The 24,091-nt window shown below is 46.8% G+C and overlaps 1 protein-coding gene across 7 annotated transcripts in view; it reads right to left on the bottom strand.

The window, feature by feature from the left end:
* Positions 1-24,091, bottom strand: part of FRMD4A (FERM domain containing 4A) — a 647,838-nt gene that overhangs the window by 325,362 nt on the left and 298,385 nt on the right. For 3 of the 7 annotated variants that reach the window (XM_008268105.4, XM_008268103.4, XM_008268108.4), the window contains exon 1: positions 13,615-14,150. The exons of the other annotated variants lie outside the window; for them this stretch is intronic. In XM_008268105.4, coding sequence (XP_008266327.2) covers positions 13,615-13,707 — 93 coding nt within the window. In that variant the 5' untranslated portion in view covers positions 13,708-14,150. Of the gene's footprint in view, positions 1-13,614; positions 14,151-24,091 lie in introns of those variants that run through there. 7 annotated transcript variants of the gene reach the window in all.

The following is a 24,091-nucleotide window of genomic DNA, read 5'->3' as shown; positions in this document are numbered from 1 at the left end:
CACTTCTGATCCAGCTCCCTTCTAATGGCCTGGGAAAAGCAGTGGAGGACGGCCTAAATGTTTGGGCCTGGGCACCCTGGTGGGAGACCCAGATGAAGCTCCTGGTTCCTGGCTTCAGTATGACACAGCCCTGGCCATTGCAGCCATCTGGGGAGTGAACCAGAACATGGAAGACTTCCATTTATCTTTCTCTCTTTCTCTCTCCCTCTCTCTCTCTGTCTTTCTCTCTCTTTCAAGTACATAACTCTTTAAAAGAAAAGAAAAAATGAAGGCTGTCAACATGCTTTGGTATCAATCTTTTTCTTTAATGCTGGATTAGCTGCTATACAAAATATATTTCATATCTTGTGGCCTTTCGTACACACATACATACATATATTTTTCTTTAAAAATATTTTCTTCTGAGAAATTAGAAGGTCTAGGACCACCGGCTACAAGTAGCAAAGCTGGGCCGAAGTTGATTTGGCTAAGGCGCAAGTTCTCTGGTACGATTTTTCTACCCCCTTTTTACCTCCTTTGCTATAGTAGGCATCTGAGTTTATGATGTCCATATGGTGCTCCATCCTACAGGACAACTACAGCGAACAAAGAGGGGAATCACAGAGTCTTCAAGAAGTTTTGTATGCTACTGGGCATGCTGGTCCAATTTTGTCCAGAAGAGAACAAAGAATACATGTCCAGGGATTCTGTCAGCAAGAAAGGACAACTAGCATGCTCACCAAAGGGAGTCTGTGGTGGAGCCAAATGCCAGAGGCTCTGCGTATAGTTCCCCACCTCCTGAGAAGTAGCTCTGAATGGATGGCACACGGCTTGCGAGCCTGTCCTCAGGAGACGAAGCCACCCAGCACACTGGCGTTAGCCTAGCGATCACGCTGTGCTGGTTTCAAATCAATCAGTGCCCTTGTACGTTTCCAGAGGAGCCTTTGGAAGTGGCTCCTCTCCCTGAATTCTCTGCTACTTGGAAACCCGAAGCCTGGGGCCTAGAAGGGTGATAGGGATCCTTCTCCTATCCTCTCCTCTCTGCTCATGGTTTGTCCCAGATGCTGTAATGAAAAGCCCTGTGCTTGGTAACTGACAAACAGTAGAATTTATTGCTCCCAATTTGGAAGGCCAGGAAGTTTAAGACCAAGGCAAATTCAGTGCCTGGTGGGGATCGTTTTTGGCATCTTCTTGCTGTGTGCTGACACGGGGGAAGGGGCTTGTTAACTCTCTGGGACCCATTCAGGTGGGCTCTGCCCTCATGGCCCAATCACCTCCAAAGCGTTCGACCTCCTAGTACCATCACCTTGGAAGTTAGGATGTCAAGACTTGAATTTTGAGGGGACAACAAACCTGCACCCCACAGCACACTGGGCTTACATCCTAACTAAAAGGATTCCAGAACCTGGCAACTGCATTACGGCCTACGTGGCTGGATGTGGCCATGCAAAGCTAAGGTTGCTACTGCAGCTGCAGACAAAGAGCGCTCTTGGAGCAGCAATGACTGCGCTCATCAACACCCGGGCACAGAGACAAAACAGGAACGCTCAACACTGTCGGCATTCAAAACGTTTCCTTCACTGATCCAAGTTTGATATACTAGAGGTACCTTATTACCCAGAAAGAAAAAGGAAGGGGCTGGGGGAAGGAGAACCACGCACACTATCGCTGGGTGACCCCTAAATAGAAAACCTGTTATAGAAGGAATCTGTGCAGAGGACAGGTGCTGGCCCTGACTCTCCCTCAGCACGACTGGCAGATAAGAGTAGGATTTCCTTTTACAAGACCTCTGTGAAGACCCAACGAAACACAGCCAATACCAAAGACGTGATTTCTTCCAGTTCAATTCAAATCCACTTGCCTCTACAGAATAAGTCTAAATCCCCAAATGCAGAATATAAATTAGGACTTGCTCATTTTGAACATTTGCTGGCTGGCTCAAGCCCAAATTAGACATTCTAAATATACTCTGGGACTAAGCTGGATTATGAAGCCCTGATACGTGATTACATCAAGTCATTTTTCAAAAGCAAGACCAAACAAAAGAGGGTTGGCTTCAGACAGGTCGTAGAAAGCTAAGACGTAGGGGTGGAGTGCTGGTTTTTGACACAGATGACTGAAGTAAGATACTGAATATTGAAATCTGCCTTTCATTATCGTACTTGCTCAGATTTGGGGGTGGGGGCTGAGAGAGGTTCTGACCAGCCCTAAGGCACCACTGAAACTCCTATTTTCTGAGAGTGGTTCTAGCAGGTTTTACAATGGGGATCATGTTTCTATGGTGATATGGGGAGGAAGGTTCTCTCCAGGCCTTGGCTGGCATAGCCTTAGTCCCCATCAGGGTCTCCGGTTGCTCTATGACCGAACTTAGAGTGAGTAAAACCTGTGCTGAGAGCTTCTCTCCTTTCCTCACTGCATTATTTCCCCATTCCCAAGCTGGGTCTTTTTCCGGGACCCTACAGGTGCTGATTTTCCTGCAAAGCTGCATTCTGAGTTTTCGCCTTTGCTGTGTGACCCTGAGAATCAGACTAAGCACAGCTGGGGAGGAGCCCCTGCATCTCTGTTTCTAGAAACAGCCAGTTGAACCTGATGCCTGTCGACTGTCAGTTGCCTCCTGACCCTCTTTCCACTTCTCTTCCACCCTCTTTCCACTTCCCTGGTTGCTCCATGTTAGTCTCCTTTGCTGGTTCCTCCTGGAACTGACCTCTGAGCTTGGGAGCGGCCCAGGGTCCAGTCCTCCGACACGTGCTTGTGTCCATCTGCATATATTCCCTAGGAACCGTCATCTAGACCCGTGGCTCTGAACCATCCTCCAGGGGTGTACTGGCAAATGTTCAGCTATCAACTCTCTTCAGGGGAAAAAGCCATGACTTTTTTGTATAGTTGTCAATTGCCATGGTGGAAATTCTCCCTCTATCACCCATTTCCAGTCACCCATGCACCATCACTGAATGTAGAGATGGACAGAGAAGCACAGAATCCTGTACAAGCCAGCTCCACACACCCCTGCAAACACCCATCCTGTCCAGAACTTGCACCTAAAGACAAAATTGAAGAGTTTCACGTCCTACTAAGCATCATCTTTGCATTTTTACTTGTTATTTCAAGTTTAATGCATCTGAAATAGACCTCATAATGTCCCAGGCAGTCATCATCAATGGAATCTTCCTGCAGTGGCTGCCAAGTTCTCAGTGTTCATGCCTTTTTTTAAAAAATTTATTTGTTTGAGCAATAGAGTCACAGAGAGAGAGAGAGAGAGAGAGAGAGAGAGAGAGAGAGAGAGAGAGAAAGGTATTCCATCCACTGGTTCACTCCCCAAATGGCTGCAAAGGCCGGAGCTGGGTGGATCCAATGCCAGGAGCCAGAAAGCTTCTTCCAGATCTTCCTCCTGGAAGCACTTGGGCCTGTTCCACTGCTCTCCCAGGCCATAGTACAGAGCTGGATTGGAAGAGGAGCAGCCGGGATTTGAACCTACGCGCATATGGGATGCCTGCACCACAGGCAGAGGCTTAGCCTACTACGCTACAGTGCCAGACCCCAACACCATTCTTGATTCCTTTATTCTCTCACTCTACATCCAGTCCATCAGCAAATCCTGTTGGCTGTTCCTTCTAGATAGATCCACAATCCATTCCCTTCCTCCATTCGCACCACGTCCAAGGTGTCATTGCGCCTAAACCACCCTCATTCCTCATCAAGATACTTCCACTCATGAGCTAATGAGTCATCCTGCTTTCTCCCTTATTTGCTCTTTGACACAGTAGCTATGGGCATCAGCTAACGTCATTCCTCAGCCTCAAACCCACTGATCCTTGTCTGTCTGTATCAGAACACAACCCCTAAAGGCCCTTACATGACCCTTGTCACCTGAGCTTCTAAAACTTCCCCATCCTTCTCAAGGCCTCTTCCTCCACTCTTCATACTGCACCAGCATCTGCCTGCTGTTCCCCACATGAGTACATCAAGTCCACTCCTGCACTGCATTGTACCTTTGTACTGGCGGTCTCCTCTGCCTGCCCTGTTCCATCCCCACCTGGCTGCCTGGCTCGCTCCCTTCATGTTTCTCCTCCAATGTCATCTTTTTTTTTTAAGATTTTATTTATTTATTTGAGAGGTATAGACAGGGAGAGAGAGTCAGAGAGAAAGGTCTTCCTTCCATTGGTTCACCGATCCGAAGCCAGGAGCCAGGTGCTTCTTCCTGGTTTCCCATGCAGGGGCCCAAGGACTTGGGCCATCTTCTACTGCTTTCCCAGGCCACAGCTGGATTGGAAGACGAGAAGCCAGGACTAGAACCGGAGCCCATATGGGATGGCGGCATCGCAGATGGAGGATTAAGCTAGTACACCACGGCTCTGCCCACCCCCCCGCATGTCATCTTAACAGAGAGCCACCTCATATAAAAACACAGCACACTCCACCCCTCATACTTTACTTTGTTTTTCTTTAGAGACCTTATTAGAACTTAAGCCATGATCTAGTCATGGAAGTACACTCTTTGCTGTATGGCTTGTGCCTTAAACACTGTTGGGCATGTAGTAGGTACTAAATTAAAAGTCTGTGGAGTTAGAAGCTGGTGTTGTGGCTTAGTGAGCAAAGCCTCCACTTGTGGTGCGGACATCCCATTTGGTATTGGTTCAAGTCCTGACTGCTCTCTTTCTGTCTCTCCCTCTCTCTTTTAATTCTCTCTCTCAAATAAATAAAATCTTGAAAAAAAAAACTTTGGAGTTAATAAATAAGGCTTTGGATCATAGGAACTACAATCTCAGGCATATTTGTGTTCTGACATTGATTTTTTTTGGTTGGACAAGGACATATTTTCCAGCAATGATCAATATCCTTCAAGTATTATTGGCTTTCATAATTAATATTCCAACAGAAAGGTTTCAGGGGCCACTTGGGTGGACTCTATCCATGGGGAATTATGACCTCTGCATTTTTGAGAAAAGTCAAGAAAGCGATAAAGGAAAAAGATCAGAGCATATTACAGACTGTCTTCAGCTCTCCACACATGGGTTCTGATGGGGAAGGAGAAACAGTGCCTGCACACTCAAAGGTGTTACACACACAGCAGGATTTTAAGAAGTTTTACACCATCAAGTTCACTAATAAGAAAACCTAGTAAAGGAAGTCACTTCGTTAAGACCCACAATGAGAACAATATCCATCTGCATTAGAAAGGCAGGATGGGGCCAACACTGTGGCACAGTGGGTAAAACCGATGCTTGCAGTACCAGCAACCCATGTGGGCGCGGGTTCGAGTTCTGGCTGCTCCACTTCCCATCCAGCTCCCTGCTGATGTGCCTGGGGAAGCAGCAGAGGATGGTCCAAGTCTTTGGGTCCCTGCACCCATGTGGGAGACCCTGAAGAAGCTCCAGCTCTGGCTGTTGTGGCCATCTGGGGAATGAAAGAGAGGATGGAAGACCTCGCTGTCTGCCGCTGTGTGCCTCTGCCTCTCTGTAATTCTGCCAATTCTGTGTCAGTAAACATTTGAGTTTATGGCCATGAAGGCATTCTTCTTACTCATCTATTTAACATTAATTCAAAGAACATTTATTTATCCTATCTAGATGCCAGATGCTGTTTAAGACCTTGGGGCTTAGCAGAAACACTGACCATATCCTTTGAAGAAGTTACCTATTGAGTGACCAGTAAGTGAAGCCACAAAAAGAATAAAAATAAAAAAGCCACAGATGTGGTTTATCCACTCCCAGATTACAGAATGAAGGTCTGTAATCTGTATTGTTTCACATACATAGTATTGTTCTCGAAGGTTCACAGATGAATCGACACACGTAAGAACGGGCTGCTTTCAACTGTGTGCTCAAAGGAGCTCTTACATCACAGAGGTGGATATTATTCACTATGACAGAGCAAAACTCTTATAGAAAGTGTTCTGAGAACACATGATTGATTTTGCAAACAATATGGTGGACTGAAATATACCCATGCTGTCTACACTACAGAGAAAAGAAGTATGGAGAAGTAGCTGAATTGGGTGCTGTTGAGCTTAAATTATCTGGAAGTAGCTTGCATGATGCTAATGACTCTGTCACGATCCATGGAGTGGCCTCGATCTACTGGGCATTGCATACAATGTCCCAGGATCCAACTTTCAAGGAGCTTAAATGGTTATTGTTTCCTCCCATGAAAAACAACCCTCTTACAGGCTGGTATTTGTGGCATAGTGGGTTAACCTGCAGCCTGTGATACAAGTATTCCATAACACAGCACATTAGATAAATAAAATGCATAAGTTAAATAAAATAAATCTTAAACAGATTTACTGATTTATTTGACAGGCAGAAAGAGAGAGAGACAGAGAGAGATCTTTATCTGTTGGTTTACTCCCCATGTGGCCTCACTGGCCAGACCTGGGGTACACTAAAGCTAGGAGCCTGGGACTCCTTCCCACTCTCCCACGTAGCTGACAAGGGCCCAAGTACTTAGGTCATCAGCTCCTATGTTTTCTAAAGACATTAGCAGGCAGCTGCACTGGAAGTGGAGTAGCCAGGACTCAGAGCAGCACCCACATGAGATGCCGGCACCACAGGCAGCAGTACAACCTGCTATGCCAAGTACTGGCCCCGTTAATAAGTAAATCTTAAAAAAAATGACCCTGCAGATCAAAAAATGCAGCCAAGTCAACCCCTTTCTTTTTTCTTTCGATGTGAAGGCACCAGGAAGCACAGGAATTAGCTAATTTTCTTCATTTCGCACCTTGTTCACAAGCCCTGTCTTGGCAAGCATATATATATTACCTTGCAGCTGTTGTTGGCAACGGTGGTGGTACACCAATCACCTAGGGCTTAAATGCTGACCCCTGGATCCCAACCCTGCAGATTCTGATAGACACTGCTCTGGGGGTGTCTTCTCAGGCATTTCCAAGGTGAAGCCAAGGGTTAAAGGCACCACTTCATGACAAGTCCAGAAATTTGTATAAATTTTTATTTTTTTTAACTTCAGAGAGAGAGAAATCATTACTATCTTTTGCCTTACTCTCCAAATGACTGCAATGGTTGTAGTTAGGCTTAGGGCTGAAACCAGGAGCCAGGAACTCTATCCAGGTTTTCCACATGGGTAGCACAAGCCCAATTATTTGAGCTGTCTCTCATGGTCTGCATTAACAGGGAGCTGGAGTCAGGAGCTGGATCTGGGAACCAAACCAGGTACTCTGACATGGGATTCAGGCATCTTAACTGCTAGGTTACACGCCTGTCCCATGTCATGGCATTTAACTTAAGACATAGTGGGGTGTCCCAAGAAGGAGTCAGGACTTGGGATGAGTAGTCCAAAGTGGGGAACCATGACCTAAGTTCATGCTTAGCCTGAGAGCTGCCATTTTGCATATGACATTGAAGTTCCAGGGACTCCCTGACCAGTTGGATGGAGCTATTCAATCCTCCTTCCCACACCAGCTTGAAGAATGAAAATCCTGGAAGGGTACCAGTAGGGACAGCCTGTCATCTCCAACATTGAGCCAATATGCAATCTCATTCTGACCAAGATGAGAAAGCATTGGTTTAATGTGATGCAACCTGCTGTGAGAATTAAAATTAATATTGGTTCACTTTGTTTGGTTTGCTTAACATTGCATGGGACTAATCAACCTGGGGAAAACGGCTTTCAAGACGTTCTGTGAACCAGAGAATTAGACTCCAGGTTCTTCTGCAGAGAGGTGGATATTTATAGAACGAACAAACCCTTACACGGGATGAACAAGCTGGATAATAATATGTGATCTGTCTGAACAGCTCTTGGCTGTCTGCGTTCAATGGTAATAAATATCCACTCAAAGCCGTCTCTGGATATGTTTCTGGAAATGCCTCACACTTCCCTGCATGAGCACATTCAGAACGTAAGCACCACACAACTTGACTACAGAGACCCTGTTGTATTCTGAATCCTTAAGTTATGCAGCTTAGCAGCTGTGATAATGTAATGGTTTGCAAAATAATAGACGGGCAATTCGTCAACCTGGAATAACACATCCAATAATGAATGATGGGGGTGCAAAGAGGTTTAATTTATGCTGTGTTAAAAATACCGCGCCAGAAATATCACACCATTTAAGTCTTTCCAAGACAAAAAAAGAATCTTTTCACCTAAAAATATTCGAATAATTGTAGTAAAAGAGAATGCTTTCGTATTCTATTTCCCGACTCCGCTCCAATAAAACCGTCAAATTTACGCTGCTTTGTGAAGAGACATATAATTTGAGTCTGGTTGGTTATTCACACTTAAAGTGGCATGGTCTTAGAATTCAGAATAAATAAGAGGAGAGCATTCATTTTGTAGTTACATTAACATGTAAGAGGGAACATATTTTTCACCAGCAATGATGGAGTTTGTGGTAAGTTAGCATGGGAACTAAATCTGTTCCTGTTTATGTCTCAACGCTGAACCTCTTCCCAATTGTCTCACTGAGGAAGTTTATGATAGAATTTCCAGATTGCATTCATCCTCTCATCCAGCAAATATTTACTGCACTCCTGTTATGAACCGGGGACCGAGAACATGTCTCGGTCCCCAAGGAACGTATCATATGGAGGGTTACGTGATGGAAACACAAGGATTCAGATGGTGGCTTAGATGTGGGGTGACTTCTGCTAACGGTAGGGCAATACAGAGTGCTATGGGAGCCAGTGAGAGGATCACTTATTCTGACTTGGGAGGAGAGGGGCTGTCTTCCCATGGAACATTACCTTTAGGCTGAAGGATGTGAGTGGGAAGTTCAGGAAGGGAGGAGGCAGTGTGTGTGCTTGGCAGGCCACAGTACATGCAAAGGCCCTGAGGACAGAGAAGGCACTGTGGAGGTGGGGTATGGCATATCGAGGATAGAGCAGGAGGATGGCATATCGAGGACAGAGTGTGGAAGAGATGCAGCTGGAGGTGTTAGCACAGTCCTGTGTAAGAAGTGCCCTGGGATTACATTTGGGCATTTGTACCTATCCTCAGGCAGGGAACCATCTAAGGGTTTTAAGCAAACAAGCAACAAGTTCATTCCTATGGTGACTGGGGCACGGAGCACAGACTGCAGGGCAACCAAATTGGCAGACAATACACAGGCGAAAGAAGACGGTGGCCTGAACCCGAGAATATGGAGGAGCAGCAGACTGGGATGAACATTGCAGAGATGGAAGTGAGGGCGCAGGGGGATGCCTGCGTGATGGAAACCATGGGAAGGGAGCCACCTGAAGATGCCAGGGCACTGCTTTGGCAGCTGAGTTCTTTGGGGGTGTTGGGGGAGGAGCATGGTTGCAGGTGGAGATGACAAATTCCTTGCAGAACATAACTGGGTTCGCGGTGTGGAGACAGTCAAGAGAACAGAGAAGTGTACTTCTTCCTAAGGGCTGTGCATCCAGGAGTTAGAGGGGACAAGTCGATGGGGAGACAAGTATCCTTGATAAAGGCAGGAAGCTGTGCACCTGCTCAGAAGAAGATCCTAGAGCTGAGTGACAACAGGTACAGCCCCCTAGTGGGTGCCTACCCTACCCGAATGGCTCAGAGTCCTCGTGGGATGGCAGCTCATGGTGTGAGAAACACGCACCTCTCACTTTCTGGAGCACAGCATTCAGACTTTGGCCTGGTAGATTTCACCCCAATACATGAACACAAACCAATACAACACGGTGTGTCACATAAAAGAAAAGCCCACGTTGGATCTACAAGGGTAACTTCCAACATAAAACCATTTTGTCATGTTGTGGAGTTACAGTACTTGAATACAAGCATTCCCCACTCCAAGTCAAGCTCCCAAGCAGAAACGTCCTGAATTTTCTCTTCCTCCAATTCAAATATATGCACTGTCCTTACATGTATTAGCACTTCCCATGAAGGTCATCTTTATTTTACCTCAGGAATTGGATGATTTTAGCAGGAAGGACCACACGAATGTATCCAGGCTTGAGTAAGTTGAGTTACTTAGCCTTTGTAGGCAATGAACTTGAAACACTGCGCTTGCCACCTTACTTAGGCGACACTGGGAGTGCGAGGGAAGTCACCACCCGGAGCTACTGCTGGTCCTGGCTTTATCAGTTGAATGTGCTCAAAGCCCTCTCCAGAGGAGAGAGAGGTGTGTCTCAGTGTACAAAGTGCCATCAGTGAGTAAGAGTGCAAGCAGCCCACACGGGATGGAAGCATCAGAAAACAGGATTAGGGTCATCATCCCCTCGTCTCTGGCCAGGCACAGGTGTGAGGTTAGGATCTTCCATGTGTTCTTACTACTCTTTACCAAGCAGCCTCCAGGGGTGGGCAGATGAACAAAGTGCAGCTGAGAAGGCCTGAATCACTCTCCCAGGTCTAGACATTAGCAGCGAAGCTGTCCGTTCTTCAGACAGCAAGACTCCAAGCCCCGCCCCTTCCACGCACCTTGTGCTTCCTGTTGCACCTACATTGTATTTATATTTATTTTTTAGCTCGGTTCTAGCACATGTTATACTGCCCTCTAATTGCTTCGTTTATGTTAACTCTGTATGCCTAATTTCGCCCAACACACCAAGCATGGCATTTTCATGTTTCTTTCCTGTTTGTTTTTTTTTTCCTACCCTGCCTAGCACAGTGATGAGCTCACGGCAAAAATAGGAACACGTGAGCAGACATTTGCCCTGGTGGTTAACGCACTACCTGGGATCCAGCTGCACTTCGGCTCCTGCGTTCCAGCTTTCTGCTAACTGGCACCCTGGGAGGCAGCAGGTGATGGCTCAAGAGGGTGGGTTTCTGCTACCCACATGGGAGACCTGGATTGAAGTCTGGGCTCCTGGCTTTGACCTGGCCCAACCCCAGTTGTTGAAGGCATTTGGGGAGTGCATGAATGGATAGACGATCTCTCTCTGTGTCTCTCTCTGCCTCTAAATGAATGAATCAATGAATAAAAAGTTAAAAATACTCTAAGAGCTAAGCCTGGGCTCCCAGGCTGAGAGAATGCTTCCTTAATCAAGTTTGATAGATGTCTAAAACGTCACAGTTCTTTCTTTCCACTCAACTTCTCGGCTGTGGGAAAACAGAAGCAGTTGGTGAACCCTGGACTCCTAAGGGGACATAACATCAGTGCCCTAGAAATCAGGTTATTATCCGTAATACCAGCATTGCAGACTGATTTGTCCTTTCGTGCTAAGTCCTGGTGACCAGTTGGTGATAACCTTTTCTTTGGGACCAGGCTGCCACGTCATACCTCCACTAGACAGCACAGGTCATAAAACACGATCTAACAGCAGGGTCACAAGACACCAGGTCTCTGGATCCAGGTCATTGACTCTATGTCTCTGAGCAAATTAAAGCTCTCTGTGCCTTCACCTCCGTATTCGTAGAAACACAAAGGTAATAGCCCCATGCTTTGTCTCATTAGCACTGATGTACACGTGTTCTAGAAACATGTGACCTTCCCATTTTTAGGTATTGTGAGACAACAGAAGCTCACTCCAATATCTGCTCACATAGCTGACAAACCTGTTGTTGCGTTTAATTCAGGGATGCCCAAGGAAAGAGGGCTGGTTCTCGGGTCTGCTTTAAAGGCAGCTGCTGCCTCTCACATTGCTTGCCATCCTCTCCTATAAATATAGGACTGACTCTCAGAGCTGTCCCAGAACCACCCTGGACTGACATGGATGGGCCCTCAGACATGCCAGTTCGTTTCGCCCTCATTGCGGAAGAAGGCGAGGCGGCACTTTAATAAGGAAGCCCAGTGCTCCAAAGATGTGCACCAAGAGGCCCCGAGACTTTCAGACTCCTAGGCCCCAAAGCCCACGTAGCAGTGGGGAGTGCAGAAGGGAAGCAAAAGGGCCATAATGGATGAGGGCACTTAAAAAAGACCACAGAAAATGGGCATTATTTTCTCCTAAGGCCATTTTTCACAAACTTTTTGAAAGCCCTATGAATATGAAAGACACACACAATAGCAGACATGAGCTATACGGAACGCTATTTTCCCATATTGTCATTTTTTCTTAAATTGGTAAAGGATGAATAAGAGTCTTGTAACTGCACACATCTGGACTTAAGTAAACATACATGATTTATTGAACACCCACCTGGAGATTCTAATGGTATAAACAGGAGCTAGCAGGGGACTATACATTTTTTTCTGCATCTCTCTGCGGGATAAGCATCGCCTCAATACTGACCTGTTGAACCACCCTAGGGCTGTCAGTTCATGTGAATAGATATCTTGATAACACAACATACTACATAAACTTTGTTACCACACAGACCCGTGAGCTCTCACTAGACCCTACAAGCGCATTCACTATGTACTTGACCAATCTCTAAGTTTTACCATAATGGGTAGTCCTTCGCGCCAAACCTAATGGTATCAAAGACAGCACTAAGCAAACATTCAATGCATATTAGTTGATGACGCTGGTATTTAGCATAAGAAATACGTGTCCAAATAAAGACTCACACACAGCCAGAACAGGAAGTGAAGTTTTTTTTTCATTCATTCAAAAGATAGGAAAAAAAAATGTAACTGAGCAAGTCAGGAAGTCAGCACTGGTGGGATATCTAGACAGCCTCTCATACTTTTAAACGCTTAAACAGGTTTTTTTTTTTTTTTTTTTTTTTTGAAACAAGAAAGTCACCGAGTAGTAAGTCTACAGACCAGAAAAAAAAAATCACTTGACTTAAACCCTGTGCTCCTTTCCAAGACGGGGGCATGTTGCTTAATAATCAAGAGTATTTTTGGTGATGCTGTCTGCTTTATTATTAGGTCTGGGGCTACACCTTAATGAAGATGGCTATGTGGACACTGATGGCTCACAGAGGGGCCTGCCATGAGTCAGAGAGAAGCTGGGGGGTCTCTAAGCCGCTTAGAATCAGCCCATCCTGGGTGCTGCAGGCGCCGCTCCCACATGTTGAGCCTAACATGCTGATGCCACACAGCTCTGCAGTAGCGATTCTCATCCCCCCAACCACGTCTGCCACTCCAGGGAAGGGCAAATCCTTACTATTACTGCACAGGCTATGTTCCACCAGGGGCTATCATAGAGTAAGCACGCTTTCGGGAAATTAACGGAGCAATTTTGAGCAAAAATCCATAGTATTAAAAACAAACAATCCCACGCCAGATGACAGCAATGTATTTGAAAGGAAACACACACACACACACACACACACACACAACCAGAGGGGCTTTTAATCCACCGGCTGCATGATTTAATCTATCAACACTTTGAAGCTCCTGGGTGTCCTTGTCACCTCTTTTTCAGACACTGTCACCCAGCAGAAGAAATCAGCAGCCCCGCTGCACACATGGGGATGTGTCAATAAACAGAGAAGGTAGCAAGTTTTACAGCTTTGACTTCCCCAGCAAGCACCCTTATCTTTCCTACCCATTCCAGCGGGTCATCCTCACTCTAACCCCCCTACACACATACACACCGTCGTATTTCTTCTAAGAACGCTCCCCACCGCTCTCCTGCCCAGCATCCAGAGCAGACGAAATTTTCTGTCTCAATTTCTCATCATTATCTGTTAAGAAAAATAAATGACAGCTGACATGGGATCTGACAGCCCCGGCAACTGGAGTTGTTCAGGAAAATGCTGGGAACAGAAGTACTGCTGTGGACAACGCAAACAAACGTCTCCCTTTATCTGCAGCGACTGCTCGGTGAAAGACGAACAGCCCGCCACGTAGCTTACCCTCTCCACGCTGCGCCTTCTCAGGGATCCATAAGGTATTTTCAGTAAAAGTCTCTGGGATCTATTCGGAGCCACTGCAGCCTGAACCACCATGGTGCAGCGTGCTGTGCGTGTGTGTGTGTGAGAGAGAGAGAGAGAGCAAGAGAGAGAGAGAGAGAGAGAGAGAATGTGTGTGTGCACGCTCGAATCAAAGGGAGAGATGGAGGCTTCCTCAAACTAAGTTATGGTCTCCTCGAAGTTTCTCAAATATCAAATAACAGAAAGCGTTTTTCTTTTGACCATATGAGTCAAGATGCAGTTTGTGAGGAGGTGGGGGGACGGACAGAAAGCGAGAGTCCAAGTCTTGCAACTTCACTGTGCATGAAGCAGCATCTTTGGCTTCCTTCTGGCTGTCCCTGGGCGCGGGCTCGGCGAGACAGCAATGTCCCCAAAGCGGGCCAGTGACGCTCCTGGGGAGAGTGATCCAGAAATGTCAACTTTGCTTCTCTCGTGGCTGCAGATGCTAACCAGGTCAGTTGTCGAAGCAGAGCCCTATCAGCCGTACTAGTCATTCCATCACGTGACTCCCGAGCCCCTGGGCTGTACAGTACGTCACATGCTCACCTTAAAAAGACTGTTTGGACTACCACCATCTGGAGCGGAGATTAATGTGAAATCCTACATTCTGACTTCACCCTCTCCTGCACACAGCAAAAATATTTGGAGATGAGCGACACACACACACATAAGGGACTTAGGGAATCCCCCTTTGCAGTCATAAATCCGTGTTGTCGACCACGCGTATCTCCTTTCCCCTCCTTCCTCCTAACTCGCAGAAAATAAATGTCTGTGTCTCATTAATTATGTGAGTGTAGTCCACCAAGAGAAAGTGTGCTAGAGAGAAGGAAAAGCTGAATCACACGGCTCAGATGAATCCCATCAAATATAACAGATTTGCATGTGGCACCTCCTCATTTAAATGTTTGTGTTCAAGAACATTTATTTTTATGTGTGCCAGTAAACATGAAGAAGTTACGCTGGATTTTACAAGGCTCTGAAAGGGCTGCCGCGGCTCGGATCATCCATCACATTTGCCATTCATTTTCTAATCACGGTGTCGGCCCAGATCAGACAGCCTTTGCAGACAGATGGGACCAACCATCAAAAATTTTACTTCCCTGCAATCTTCTGTAACTGATACATTGTTCATCCACCACTCCCACCTCTACTCTGCCACCCCTCCATCCCATGTCAGCTCATTTTCATAGAAGAGAAAATAACAGCAAGGAAAAACAAGACAACAACTTCCAGGATTGGAAGCGTGTCCATTTCCTTCTCTTTAACACATCTCTCTGCGTATGCTGCCTCTCTTCGCTCTGGGGTTTATGAGGGATGGACGTTTGCTCTGTAGCAATCCAGCGCTTTCTGGTCTTTGCCTGATATTCCTCACATGTTTTGGGAAAACAGCTTTTATTTATTCTCCGTAGGCCAGTGCTTAGTTTATTGAAAACGATGGAAAAGAAAAGTTCTGTTTATTCAAACATATCTACTAGGAAGTGGGGGTGGGGGCCGAGGGGAAGAAGTGGAGTTTCACAGCGCTGGAAAATGAACCCGGGAAACGACACTCAGGGGGAGGAGAACCTCGGAGGTGGGGGGTGCACCGGCACCGCCATCCCACGCAGACACACATTAAGAGGCAGTTAAAGAAAAGCATCAAGTTGATGTGGGAAATTCCAAATATACAACAATCGGGCTTTGTTCATAATTGGTTCCATATGTGCAGCTGGAGAGTCAGCGAGAGGGTGAGCGGCAAGGGGGGAGCAGGCGAAGACGGAAATCTGTGAATCGCCCCTCGCAGCGCGTCCTGACTGAGGCGGTTCGGGTTTCCACCTTTCTCCCTCTCTCCTGCTCCCGGCATGTACTGCCTGGTTGCACAGTCCTTGGGAGAGGGTTGTGCAAAGAAATCAGGAAGGACCTTAGTTATTCAGCCACCTCAATAATCAAGAAACTCTCTTTGCTTTATAAAAGTGCACTTGACTTTGGATCATGTCTTGAACAAAGGACAGAAACATTTTCACGACATCTAGCAGTTCAGAGGGATGGGATTTTGTCCCTCCAGCCCGGATTGAGAGGGGAAGACGGTTCAGACGAGCTGAGACGCCACTGTCTCTTCTCTGACTCAGGCTGGGGCAGAGCCCCTGAGAGCCAGATTTATTTATATTTGACTCAGTGCAACTTCCTGTTTCCCAGAGGTATTAATGAGTGTTTTACTGAAGAACTCAAGGCTTCATGGCACAGTTCAGATCATAGGGGACACTTTGATGAACTAAGTGCAAATAAAACACAAACACATGCATTTGATTAAGGCTAAAATACATACAGAAGAGAATGTTAATGGAAACAAAAGAACCCCAGGCCACACTAACTCCCACACATCTGAGCCCCACGCATTCCAGCCCCTTCCCCTGGGGTCGGGGGAAAGGGATCGTTTTTCACATCAGCACCGGAGCCTCCACCAAGCTAATGGAGCCCTTACGCTGCCCTGTGGACAAGGCGACCGCCTCCTCCAAGTGGCTTGAAGACTCTCAAAGTTCAACTTGTCCAAAGATACCGTTCTGATTGCCTTGCTGTGGGTGTGAGAGTGTAGGAGGTTAAGATCTACATATTTAAAATTAGTCACTGAGTCTAAAGTATTTCTTTCGAGTATTTATTTCCATTGGTAGGATAACAAACATGCTTCCCGGGTGTGGGGGGTAGGCAGTCCCACCTTAGCAGATACGTCCACTTCAGGAGAAGACAGGGGACGGAAAGTAGCGGGGGGACGCAGGTGCCAGGCTGTGTTCTGGGAGGTCACCAAAGGCCACTGTAGCGAAGGTGATGAATTTCACTATGCCCATTTGACACAGAGGCTAACCAGGACAACACAGCTGGAAATGTCAGAGCTAAGATGAAAACCAAGGGGAGTGCATTTGATTTTGTCCACTCCACTCTCACCCATCACAGGACTCTGTCAGATCCCAACACTTTGGAAATTCATAAAGGAGACAGGTCCACACCAGGACCACAGGGAGATAGGAAACTCTCTGAGGGATTTCAATACAGGAGATCTAGCAGGTCTAGCGTCTTTGGAGGTGCTGTTCTGATGATTCTTGGAGCTGAGCGCAGGTGTCAGAAGAGCTAAGAAGCCCAAAAGGGCTGAGGAGGGCAGCTTGAGCCTGGCCGAGGGCCCAGGGAGGAGCCGCATTATCAGAGCCTGGCGCCAGGGTCACCTTGTAGAGGCTGGGACCCCAGAAGATGCCCTCACAGGGGAGCCGCTACTGAAGCATCACCCAAGCCAAAGGGGAAGAGAAGGAGAAGGAAGAGGAGGAGGAGGAATAACAGTGTTTGGCATCTCCTTCCTACTGTCTCCAAATCTCCCATCAGCCTTTTTGAGCCAGTTGATGTAAGTTTGGGAAACAGCCACATAGACAGGACATGGAAAGGCTGAGGAAGAGGTCTGAGTGCAAGCAGACCCAGTACCAGTACTGAGAGACAGGCACATTGCACCCAAAGACTCTAAATGATGATTTCTGGGGTAGCTGCAAGAGAACAGACAGCAAGAAGGAGCACATTATGAGAGAGAGAAGGGCTTCTCCAGGACGTGGTAATGGAGTGTCCCATACATCAGGGAACAGCCTAGCAGCTGCTGGACAAAAAAGGAAGACACTACGAGGATGGGTGTCATTGAACTGTGCAGAGACAGCAATGCAGAAGGCACACCTCGGTTCTACAGTCCCAAAAGATCTTGATGCCTCCTGGGGCAGCGCACGTAGGTTGGTGGAGTTATTTGTTTATTTTGAACATTCTCTTCCAGTCTCAGTGAAAGTGTTTACATTACAACTCTAGAACGACACATAGCAATCATCTGAGCTGTATTTCAGGAAAGTCAGTAGTCTTGACAATGCCAAAGCAGCATGCAGCTCATCAGGAGGATATTCTTGGTTGCACATAGCAGGGCATGAGAAGGTGTTTGGGATAGGGGAGAGAGGATGCATTTGATAACACTAGTGTTAGTGGGAAGAAGCAGGAGACGGAAGAGCCTCCGTGGGTGTGCTCACACCAATGACACTGCTGGTGCATGCTACAAGCTACGTGAAGAGTCAGAGATTTGTTGACGGAATCCTGGGCCGGGTCACAGAAATGAGGACCACTCACTGCAAACCCTGCTCAGAGTAACCCTAAAGCACAAGTTTAAAATGTTTATCCAGCTGGTTGCCCAGGGTCCAAAGTTCCCACTGGGGAAGCTAATCTGTTGGCTCCGTGCAAGTCCACTTGGAAGCATTGCTTCATTTTGATCATTTGGCCCAATGGTCCTGAAAGAACAGGTCTTAAGACAGAGAGGTTTCCAAGCTGGGAGGTGAACCAGCACATACTGGGGCTCTCAGAGCAGAGGGCAGGTTGAGGCCACATGAGCCAGAGGGAGCAGGGGACAGGGAACTGATGAAGGGTCAGGAAAGTGAACTGATGTGCACTTCTGGAAAGAAAGCTAGCATCCCCCAGAAAAAACGGGATTGTCCTTTAGCTTCTTTCCACCTTTTTTCTCAATCGTGAAAATTGAAATATCACATGCATTAAAAAAACAAAAGCGACACAATGCTGCCAGTAAGAATGTTTTTCCTAACTTCCAGCTCTAACCACTGTTTCTCCTAACATCTGGCAGGCTGTTGCCCCTCTTCCAGGCCAGCTCTCTGCTGTGGCCAGGGAGTGCAGTGGAGGATGGCCCAAGTACTTGGGCCCTGCACCCCATGGGAGACCAGGAGAAGCACCTAGCTCCTGCCATCGGATCAGCGCGGTGTGCTGGCTGCAACGCGCCGGCTGCGGCGGCCATTGGAGGGTGAACCAACGGCAAAGGAGGACCTTTCTCTCTGTCTCTCTCACTGTCCAATCTGCCTGTCAAAAAAACAAAAAACAAAACAAAAAAAAAGAGATCGTTGCTGGCCCACCTCCTGCCTAATGAGAGGGGCTTTGAGGATTCCACTGCGGATGATGCAGTGAGATTTTAGTTTAAAGATTTATTTATTTTGGCTGGCGCCGTGGCTTAATAGGCTAAAACCCTCCTCCTGCAGTGCTGGCACACTGGGTTCTAGTCCCAGTCGGGGCACTGGATTCTGTCCCGGTTGCCCCTCTTCCAGGCCAGCTCTCTGCTGTAGCCCGGGAGGGCAGTGGAGGATGGCCCAAGTGCTTGGGCCCTGCACCCACGTGGGAGACCAGGAGAAGCACCTGGCTCCTGGCCTCAGATCAGCGTGATGCGCCGGCCGCAGCGGGCCGGCCACACCGGCCATTGGACTGTGAACAAACAGCAAAAGGAAGACCTTTCTCTCTGTCTCTCTTTTACTGTCCACTCTGCCTGTCAAAAAATAAAATAAAATAAAATAAAAGATTCATTTATTTGAGAGGCAGAGTTATGCAGAGAGAGGGAGAGACAGAGATTTTTTTAATCTGCTGGTTCACTCTCCAAATGGCCACAACAGCCTGAGCTGGGCCAGGCCAAAGCCAGGAACCTGGAACTTGACTCGGCAATCCCATGTTGAGTGTCAGGGGTCCAAATACTTGGGCCATGTTCCAAGCAACATTAGCAGGGAGCTGGATTGGAAGTGGAGCAGCCAGGACTCAAACTGGTGCTCAAATGGAATGCCAGCACTGCAGGCGGTGGCTTAGCCTGCTGTCACAATGCTGCCCCCAAGGGGAAGTGGCTGGCTGAAGAGGCTGGTGGATCCAAGGGACAGAAAGAAAAGCACATGGGGAGAGAGCTGCAGGTCTAGTCTTGAGTCAGATAACGGCTGCCTGAGAGAGTTGGTCTGTCAGCTGAGCACGCAGTATGGAAGGGTAAGGAAGGAGCAGGTGGAAAGGCTGGGAGTATGGGGCCCAAGACAAACAGAGGGACCTTAAACTACCTGTTGGAAGACAGACATCGCTGGTTCAGGGAATCACAGCAGAAACTCTAGCCATTGGGAGGAGGGCAGCCTCTTCAGGCAGCCCACAAGGCTCCCCATGGGCCAGGGGTTGGGTTTAACCATTGTCCTGGGGAGCACCAGTGTTAGCCCATGATATCACCATGCAAGTAAGGCCTCCTGCTCTGATCTCTCTACCCACCCATTTCAATGCTGGGTGAGTTGGAGGCGGCTCTATGAGCAAGGGTAAAGGAAGACCTGCTGGGGACCTGCTAGGGAGGGACATGGAGGAGGAGTTCACATATCCACCTTTCCCAGAGCAGCGATATCCCCACACCAACCCTGAGCCCGGGGCTGGGAGATGCTGTAGATTGGAATGCAATCTGGAGTTTTTCATAATTGTCACATGAAATAGCCAGGAAGATAAGTAGATAAAATGGAGGGAAATGAACACACACACACACACACACACATTTGAAACATTCCTAGAGTTAGAAGCAAAGCCACCATTCTCTCCTAACTCAGCCACCCCAGGTAATTCACATCATGTCACAGAGGAAGCTGTGACTAGGGTTATAAAAACAGACATGCTGCCTACATCGGTAAGTTTTTTTTGTTTAAAGAGTGGTCAAAATTTAGACCAAACTTGAAACTCAATATCCCTAAGAACAGGAAGAAGACATCAAGCACCACTCCTGTCACCAGCCACCCCGTGCCCAGGGTCTGCTGGATGACCTCCGGCTCACATGTGGGGTAGTTAGGGTTTCTCTTGCACTTCTGTGCTGACACCACATGGGGCAGATGTTTCATCCTCCCAGGGTGTTGGAAGATGCTGTAGGCAATCTTGTAGCTAGCTAGCTACGGAGGGCAGATACGTCCTCCTTTCCCCCTTCTTTCTCATTCCCTCCCTCCCTCCTTTGCTTCCTTTCGTCAGAATTCATTTACTACTTCTTCTCCATGAGAAGCCAGGAAAGGAAGAGAAGAGAACTTCAGGTGGAATTGTGTGGGCTGCCTCCCGGTCATCCTCACTGGGAAGTGCAGAGGTCTAAGCTAAATGAGTCAACTATGGCTTCTGAGATGATCTTACCTGTGCTCTTCCTGTATTCTGTATCAGGCTCTATGACACTGGCCTTGGCCTTACCTAAAGACATGTTACTATTTCACTTTATTACCACACTATTCATTCAACCACTGCTTTACTCAATGTCCAACAGGACAAGGCATCCCTCTTACGTGGTACATTCTACCACAAGCACTACTCTAAAGGTTTTGAAATGTATTGAAGTGACAAAGGCATAGAGAAATGAAGACCTTGTCCCGGATCACATGTGGAGGGGTCCGGAGTCTGCCAGCCACTGTCCTCTCCCACATCATGACTCTGCATCAGGTGTTGCTACAAGGGGACTTTCACTTACAGGAAGTTTTCTCTTGGCCCCCAGACTCAGCTCCTCTCCCTGCAGCTGTCTGATGCAGTGAACGGCCACTGGCCTTCATCCTGAGTCTCTACTGCAAAGTCACTGAACACTTACCTAACAGGAAGAAATGGAATAAGACCTTGTGAAAGTTCTTTGTTAATGGTGCACACACACACATACCCATGTGCTTCCACTGTCAATTCTGCATGGTTTTTCTTGTTGCCTTGGTTACCACCATCTAGCTATCTGCTTCTCCAAGTCTGTTCGGCTATAATGTCCAGGTTTCATCCATCTGAATTCCTTAAAGGGCACTGGGCTTAGCCACATATTTTAAGGTAAAGAGATTTCTTCTTTCACCCTTGAAAGACCCCTGTTTAGTATATATCATTGGAGTAACTAGAATAGAGAATTTGCCCTATCAACTCAAAAACGAGCATGCTATCTAAAGGGAAACTAGAAGACCTCACATTCTCCTAGGGCAAGGAGAACACAACACACATGGCACGGAAACTTCATGGACTAATTGAGAATCTCATTCAATCTTATGGCGATGGTCAAGTCAGAAGAAATGTCAAATAGAAACTACTAATGATCTGTATGAAGTCAATACTCTGTTCTAGCACAGCTCGCTTCATGGACATCGAACACAAGGCTCATCAGCATGCTGGCAGGGCTGTTCAGTGACTCACCCGTGGATCGACGGAGTAGACAGAGACCTTGCTCTCAAGCAGCAGATGGATTTGATCCCTACACACAAAGGTTCTTCACATCTGTCCTGGAGAGCATGTGCCCCCATCAGAACTCTACTTGCCCTACCAGCCTGGGGCCAACTCAGGCAATCAATGGCTGCAGTCTGGGCTAATGACTATTCTGCATGGTGGTAATGGCTTATCACACATGCTATTAGGAGTGATGGCATGTCCAGGGCCACAGGAATCAATAAGATTGCTGGGATGCCCGTGTGATGAAGCAAGTAATAAGCTGACCTGCGTGGAGTTGGCTGTGTAGATTGGCTTTCAAGATCATTTTGCAAAGCCCTTTTTCATGTGGTGTCAGTTGTGGATGGATTTTGATAACTAGCATTGATTTGCCGTGTTTATGAAGTGCACTTTGCACACAGTAAACTGTGTAATTGCACCTGGAATGGCAAAACAAATAATGTCCTTATCTATGGTATTGACTACCCAGAATTAGCTGAATATATATAGTCTACCACCAAGCAAACCAATGGATGCTGGTGTTTGATTTTCACTGGGCTTAACTCTTCTCAAATTTCAGGTGTCTCAGATAAGCATTGGGTGGCAAATGATCAACTTATAAATCTGCTTCTAATTTCCATGCTTCCATTTGCCTAGAGGAGAAATTTAACATGCTATTTTCTTTAACGGGAAAATTGTTCTTCTCGTTTCAGTGAGCCCTCTGGAGATACAAAGGATGATGGTTTCCTCTGGGGCCATCGGATTGCTTTCTGTCCTGTGCAGAGGAATATATGACTCCCAAGGCTGACTGTCCATTCGCCCAGGGACTCTGGGATAAAACATATCGTCTATATTTTTCCAACGTGACAGAGGACACCATCTTCCATCTACAAGATCAACTGGTGCCTTGAAGTCTCACAACACGGGAATGTGGTTTATCGTGAGTGTGCCCAACAGGATACTCAAATTCTGTAAATCCAAGTGCCAAAATGTACCCCAGTACAAGTTCATAGAAAGAATGGACAAAATACTCTCAACAGATAAATGCTTAGAGATAAAAGAGGATGGGCATAGAATCCTGTCACTCCTTACTCGTGAAGCTCCTGTCATTCCTTACTCATCTGAATTTGGATGGACGGATATAATAGACTGTGCTGAAAAATACATGAGACAGCAGAGTCCCACGTGTGAGAACAAAGGTGACAAGAAAAGACATCGAGACAGATCGTGACTTGCATAGTATAGGACAATGTATGGTCAACTTTACTCTGTAAATGGAGCCAACTAAAAACAGGATGAAGGAGGTGACACCATCTAACCAGAGTTTGCAGAACTTGATTGATAATGGAGGAATGGTAGAATGGAGAGCCAATGTAAAGCCATGAGAGCTATCAAACTGGGAGGAGTTATATAACTATATTAAAGATATTAGAGAAAAACAACTGACAAGCACAAAGAACATGAAGCAATCTCTGAGACGATGATTAAATCCAGGAAAAATTGTAACATTTCTATAATCCAGGATATGCGATTACAATACACAATACTTCTCAGCTGTAAACAATATTTTGGTTGTGAGCCTTAAGCCAAATTTTGATTTGAACTACAATGTCAGTATCCTGAGAAGACAGAATGGAAGAGAGATGAGTATGCTTGGGAGGATGTAGAGCAGAAGAGTAAAAACCTCATCTTTCAAGTTGGTAGCACAAAATGTCGAATGTCGAGTCATTAAGAAATCACAATATAAACATATTATTAAGAAACCGGAAGTTAATCGCCAGAAGCAAAAACTGAGTGAGATATACATGGAGGGTTTCAGAGGCTGGGAGGAAAAGACTGGAGTCAGAGGTTCTCTTTAATGGCCTCTAGAATGCCTCAACTTTCAAATGTTGGGTGTGCAGATATATTATTTTGATAAAAAATAAGCATTGTTATAAATAGAAGGAGAACTGTTGAAGCCAGATAAGGCGGTAATTAAAAGGTACTTGATGGCCTCCAGATGGGTACACACGGAACGCTGTTAGCAGCAGCCAGGCCAAGGAGTGGAGAGCTGCAGCACCAGCCTCTTTGTGAAGGAATTGACAGGAATCTAGATATCAGTTATCTAATCTGGCAAGGAATGCTTCCCAGCCAACCTGCCTGACGTCCTCCGAGTTCTTTCCCTTCAGTGTACACCGCAGGGCTCTCCACCTAAGGATGTTATGGAAACACACGGAATACAAAGCCTCCAGCTGGACCCTGGAGAGCTGAACGTCAGTTTTCTGAAACAAGATGCGGATAGCAGAAAAAAGGAAATAAGATAAACACATGAGTAAGGGCAATGCCTACAACTCCGGAGCTAGTCCTACAGAGACATTCAGCTAAGCTGGGTTGTTCTCACCGATCATGCTCCTGACTTGGGCTCAGAATCACGTGTGTGTTCACATGTGCATGCATCTGTACACAGACACGTGTG

Source organism: Oryctolagus cuniculus, chromosome 13 (genome assembly GCF_964237555.1).
Source record: "Oryctolagus cuniculus chromosome 13, mOryCun1.1, whole genome shotgun sequence".
NCBI lineage: Eukaryota > Metazoa > Chordata > Mammalia > Lagomorpha > Leporidae > Oryctolagus > Oryctolagus cuniculus.
Note: the sequence above shows the minus strand (reverse complement) of the source record. Positions and strands in the feature narration are given on the sequence as shown.